This window comes from Mesocricetus auratus, unplaced genomic scaffold, assembly GCF_017639785.1.
Source record: "Mesocricetus auratus isolate SY011 unplaced genomic scaffold, BCM_Maur_2.0 contig_5047_pilon_obj, whole genome shotgun sequence".
Taxonomy (NCBI): Eukaryota; Metazoa; Chordata; class Mammalia; order Rodentia; family Cricetidae; genus Mesocricetus; species Mesocricetus auratus.
In genome coordinates this window covers 1-6,331 of record NW_024433344.1, presented here as the reverse complement: position 1 = coordinate 6,331, position 6,331 = coordinate 1, and the positions used below count along the sequence as shown (strand labels likewise).

General features: G+C 44.7%; 1 protein-coding gene across 1 annotated transcript; it reads left to right on the top strand.

Annotated features, from left to right (window-relative positions):
- Positions 1-385: 385 nt before the first annotated feature.
- LOC121138464 (speckle-type POZ protein-like) lies at positions 386-2,032 on the top strand. The gene is made up of 3 exons (XM_040741148.1): positions 386-493; positions 968-983; positions 1,020-2,032. Exon 3 carries the CDS (start codon positions 1,065-1,067, stop codon positions 1,839-1,841), a length of 777 nt encoding a protein of 258 aa, XP_040597082.1. The 5' UTR covers positions 386-493; positions 968-983; positions 1,020-1,064; the 3' UTR covers positions 1,842-2,032.
- Positions 2,033-6,331: the final 4,299 nt, after the last annotated feature.

Genomic DNA, 6,331 nt, shown 5'->3' with positions numbered 1-6,331 from the left:
TCCAAACCATCCAAGAGTTGAATAAAATTGTCAAAAGTAGTTACCAGTTGACCCAAGATTCAATCTAGGAAAGGAAACAGCGTAGTGGTGAGATTGCAGCTCTCCCAAGAAGCTCAATCTCACCTCTGTGAATCTAACATTGAAATCTGGATAGAGAATTTCAGAGAGACCCAAGTCTCCAGGCCCAAAGAGTTGGCGATACAGAGGAAAGCAGAAAACAATATTCAGAAAATGTGTCTGTGATGATACGTAGTTTACCATTTCACAAGTCACTGGTGATCAAAAGAGCAAAGCAACCATACTGCTTAGCCAGTGAAGCCAGGCAGACACGTTTCCCCTGAGGACTCGTGGGTGGATATCTGTGTGTTCAAGTCTACCCAGGGCCACACTAGATTGAACCAGTTTAACAGAGTAACAGAGCTCATGCCCTTGATCCCAGCAATAGAGTGGAATAAACGATAAGAGCGGTGTTTTCAGTAATCAGGCTCAAGAAGATCTCCAGTTAGGCTGAGGAGAGGTAGCGGTGTGATGTTTGGGGAGAGCACGTGGAGCCTGAGGTAGAGGCAAGATCTAGTGGCTAGGCTGCTTTGCTTGCCTGACCTTCAGAATGAAGTTGAGCCCCAATATCAGTGTCTGGTCTTTTATCTTTTTGTGTTACAGTTATCTGTAATTGGTACCTCCAGGTTGAAGAAGAAAACGCCCTACCTATTCATTTTGGAGCCAGGTTAACTGAAAAAGTGCCACAAGCCGATATGTCAGGGGACCTGGCAGCCGTGAGCTGGGGCTACACAGAAGTCAGTTTCCAGAAATTCACCTACAGTTGGACCATCGGCAACTTCTGTTCTATCCTGCGGGAAATGAGGGAAGCCATTGAAAGCCCAACCTTCTCCTCAGGAGCCAGGGACAAAAACAGATGGAGTTTGAAAATACACCCGAACGGGATGGATGAAGAAAGCGAAGGCTACTTGTCAGTTTACCTAACGTTGCTCAGCTGCCCAAGGAGACCAGAGTGGGCAAAGTTCCAGTTTTGGATCATCGATTCCGAAGGAGAGAAAACACAAGGCATGAAGAGCCCAAGATTCTTCAGGTTCCAGCAAAATCAGCAGTGGGGATTCAGAAAGTTCATCCCTCGACATTCCCTCTTGGCCCAGGAGCCTTGGCTGCTCGAAGACAATGAACTCAGCCTGAGATGCAAGGTGACTGTGGCCCAAGACTCCTTAGGCTTCTCTGACGAGACCACGATGCCAGGGATCCAGGTTCCAAGGTGCACTCTGGCAGATGAGCTAGGAGAGCTGTGGGAGAATTCCTTCTTCACAGACTGCTGCCTGGTGGTAGCTGGCCAGGAATTCCGGGCTCACAAGGCCATCTTAGCAGCTCGCTCTCCAGTTTTCAGAGCCATGTTTGAACATGACATGCAGGAGAGCAGAACAAACCGCATTGAGATCCACGACCTGGAGCCTCAATGCTTCAGAGCAATGATGGGCTTCCTTTACACCGGGAAGGCACCGGATCTCCACAGCATGGCAGATGTACTGCTTGCAGCTGCCGACAAGTACGGCCTGGAGCGTTTGAAGGTCATGTGTGAGGACGCCCTCTGCAAGGACCTCTCCGTGGAGACTGCTGCCCACACTCTCGTCATGGCTGACCTCCACAGTGCAGGGCAGCTGAAAACCCAGGTGCTGGATTTCATAACAGCTCATGCTTCTGAAGTCTCTGAGACTTCAAGCTGGAAGACAATGGTGGGCTCATATCCCCACTTGCTGGCTGAAGCATACAGCTCCCTGGCTTCTGCTCACTGCTCATTACTGGAGCCCCCTCCCAAACGCCTCAAGCAATCTTAGGATCCTGTCAGCTCTGACCTACAGGTGTATTCTATAAGCGGCAGCAGGCATTGTTTCCAAGGACACCTGGGCAGACTACGGGACACTGTAGCATTTTCAGAGAACCTGTGGAAAGACAGCATGGGGGCTCAGGCCTTTCATACGCCAGGAAATATGTGGAATGGCAGTTTTGGGTAGGGAGAGCACTGCCTTCTGGGATTCTCTACCCAGATGCTGTACTGGTTTGCTTTCACTACATTGAGTCGGATACTGGGGAATCAGTGAGGTTGTTGGCCCCAAGCACATCCCAACAGGGTTTCTTTGGAGGAACCTGTCTGGATGAGACTGAGCAGAGCACATGATCACGGATTTAGACCAAAGCAGAAAGCAAACATGAATGTGTGCTTCCAAGAGACGAGGAAGAGGAAGGAAGACAGTTTCTCTCTCCATGCCTAGTGTGTGGGGACTGGACTTTTGACTCAGTTGGCCAAAGCAGTTGGGGCTCCTGCAGAGGACCAGTTCCATGAGTTCAGCTGTCAGCATATGAGGGAGACTTCTCAAATTCTCTAACTGGAGATCCAGAGCAATGAAGTCCTCCTCTTGTCTCTCCTGCTGTATCCATTTCTGTAAAACAAACACTATAAAATGAATAAAAAATTTAACAACCATTTTGTTGTTTCTGTGGTGTTTCTGTTTGAAGAAGCCTGTATCATTTCACCCAGTACTCCTCAGCTTGTGCGAGTTTGGTTATCATCCTCATGGCTGCACATTTCACACAATGCCTCACTACTCTTCCTTGCCACCTGGATTTCGGCAGTAGTAGATGCCAATGGTGAGGAAGACAACTGCATCTGTCAGAGTCTTTTGGTAGTCTAGTCTTTGCTAAAGACTTTATGCATTTTGAAAAAGGAGAAAGCCATTGATTTATTGAGAATCCATAATTTCCCCACCTGAACTGTGGGTCCGTTTTGAGATATTGGTAAAATAATTCTTCCATCCCCACCACTGTTAAAATGAATTCTCACAGGGAGTCAGGCTCAAAGGCAGGGCCTTTGCTGCCCCTAACTTGTCCTCCTCTGCCTGACTCTTTCGGTTCTCCTTTGACAGCTCTTTCCAAATTAAACTGGTAGTCACAGATTAAGTTGTTAATCCCAACCAAGCTCCCTGATGATTTAAGTACCAAAGACTGAAGACAGCATTTCCATGTTGTGTGTGTGTGTGTGTAGCGTGGGCGTGTGTTTAGCCCTGCAGTCAAATCATACCCACTCTGCAGACAGAATTTGTTTTCTTTTGCTATATTTATAGCTTGCATTATGGGATACTGATATTATTATATCTAACACTTCTAGTTACACCAATGTCAGGAAATCAGATAGTTTGTTTCTTAAAAGGGGAAAAAGAAATCATAACATTATTGCTTTGTGATAGAAAATTCCCAGCTGACATTGACTGACACTCTCAACATGATTGATCTTGAGTAGGAGACTGCTCACAAACAGGATATGAGGCCCTCTTTCTAGAGGAAAGAACTTCCAGGCATTCAATTAATAGTTTAAGAAGGAACTTTCTCCTCTGCTTCGCTCTGTGCGTTCCTCAACTTGAATCTCTATCAGTCTCTGTCTGTCAGTCTGTCTGTCTCTCTGTCTGTCTGTCTCTTTTTTCCTCTTGTTCGTGTCACTCGCTGTGTTTCACTCTGATTCTTTCTTCTGCTGTGTACATCACTGTCACACACAGTGTGCCTGTGTTTCTGTCTGTGTGTCAGCCTGACTGTCTGTTTGTCTGTTTCTCTAGCTCTGACGCAGAGCATCTCTCATTCAATCTATTTATTTACCTCCACCAATGCTGTGCTTGTTTGTTTAGAATGAAGATAACTGTCTTCATGTCTGTTACCTTGTCACAATCTCATCTCTCCATTAGTGGTTATGTTTGTCACTCTCTCCCTCAATCTATGTCTGTCTCATAATGTATATCACTGCTCTCTCTCTCTCTCTCTCTCTCTCTCTCTCTCTCTTCCTTTTTTTCTCTCTTGCTAACTCTATCTCTTCGTATCTATCTCTGTATGTTTGTGTTATTTTGTGTGTTTGTGTGTGTGTGTGTTTGTGTGTGTGTGCAAATCCTGCAGTGTCTCTCTCTAACTCTGTCCACCTTAACTATCTCTTCTACATGTGTATTTGTTCTGTAAGTTTCTGCCACATGGCAAGTGATTTTCTCTGTGATGTGGACTCTCGTGTAGTTCCAGAAGTGAGCCTCATCTTATGGGGCCATGAATGCTTTGTCTCCAATAAGTCACCAAGAGAAACACCTACCCAAATTAAAACCACCACCAATGTCATTTTTGACATGAGTATCTCTGTGATAAGAGCCAATGCTTTCTGCCTCTGTGGATCCCAGTTTCCACAGGAGAGGCTGTTCCAACTCTCCAGAAGCAAGATGAGGTCCACAAGTTAGAGCACTTTTCTGACAAATGAGGGGTCTTGCAGTGATAGCCTAGCTTACTTTCAATTGACACTCTTGAGGAAGGGTAACCTGCAACAGAGAAGAGTCTCAGGTGGTACTAGTTATATACCTTTAATAGGGGCTGTACTGATGAAGCAACTTTTCAGGGCTCACATCCAGTTGATTGATTTATCCTGTATGGAGGGTGGGAGAAGCATCAGGGGCAGATTTTCAGTAGACCTGAGGTGGAAAGCCAATGTGTGGAGGTAGTTCTCTTTCCTCCTGGCTTAGTGAGTCCCTCCAGGAATCATGAACTGGAGAGGTCTAGGGAGCATTTTACTGATCACATTTGAAGAAGAGGCATCAGAACACCTTTCCTTCAGTAACTACTGAACATATTCTGATATACAAGAGAAAACTCTCTCGTTTTAAAGGTCCAGCAGAGTAAGAATGGGAGCTCAAAATTTGCAGAGGAGAGAAAACACCCATTAAAATATGAAATGTGAAATGCTTGTTGTTCAGTGTTGCTGTTACCCCACTCAGGATTGTTGTCTTCTAAATCCATCCATTTGACTGCAAATTCACAATGTCATTATCTTCCGCCCTGAGTCGTATCCCATTGTTTAAATGCACCACATTTTCCTTATCCAGTTTTCAGGGGAGGGTCAGCTAGTTTGGTTTCAGTTTCTGGCCATTACAAAAGTACTTCTGTGAGCATAGTTGATAGGTCGAATGTCCATATGGTATGATTGTGTATCCTTTGTTTATATGCACAAGAGTGGTTATGCTGTGCTTTGTTGCAGTTTGATAACCAACATTTTGAGAAATGGCCACCCATATTTCCACAGTGGCTTACAAGTTTGAACCAGCAAAGGAACAGTGATCCCCTTACAGTATATCGTCTCCAGCATAAATTGTCATTAATGGTTTTGATCTTAGCCATTCTGACCAATAAATGATGACATCTTAGATGAGGTTTGATTTACATTTCCCTGGAGGCTATGGATATGGAGCAGATCCTCCTTTGCCTTTTGGACACTAGAGACTGTACTGTTCAGAATTCTCTGTTTAGCTCTGTGTCCCATGTTCTCACACATAAGTAGATATTCGACATAAAGTAGAGGATAGTCAGCCTACAGTTGACAACTTCAGAGAGTCCAAAAAACAAGAAGAGCCCTACTAGGAAAATGCATGGATTCTACCATAGCCCCAAAATGGAAACAGACAAAGTCTCCTGTGTATATTTGGAAGACACGTGCAGGAAGAGTTTGTTAGAATGCAGAAGGTAGAAGGAGAGCACGAGGGTCAGGGTTGGTCATGTTAGGGGAGGCCGCAGGAGAACTGATCAAGGAAAGGGAAACTTGGATGGAGAGACCATTTTTGGGTTAGCCGGAAATCTGGCTCTAAGGAAATTCCCAGGAATGCACAAGCCTGAGCCGTGCTTAAACTCTGAGCCACAGTGGAAAGGGCACCTTAGGGGCACTTGCCATGCAATCACATTGATGATTACCTTAGGTGTCATCATAGAACGTTCATCCATTAACCCACAGAGGAAGGTGAAGAGATCCACAGCTAAGTACTGGCCCAACTCGCGGACCACAGTCTTGCAGCAGGAGTTGTCATCTCATTATTTAGTCACTTAAATAAATGATGAAGTCTATGGGCTTCTCCACCGGTTGAATCATGTGATGCCATCTTATTATGTACTCACTTAAATCAATGATGAAATTTATGGTCATCACCCCAGGGGTGAATTATGCAATGCCATCTCATTATTTGACTACTTAATTCAATGATCATCTATATGGGGATCTCAAAGTTGTGAATCATGTGATGTCATCTCATTATTCAGTTAAATCAATGATGAGGTCTATGGGTGTCTTCCCAGGTAGGAATTATGTGTCTAAATCTCATTATTAAGTCAAAGAAAATCAATAAAGATTTCTACGGGCATCTCCACATGGTTGGATCATGGGACATCTTCTCATTATTTAGTCCCTTAAATCAATGATGACATCGATGGGCATCTCTGCAAGGCTGAGTTATGTTATGGCATCTCATTATTTAATGACTTA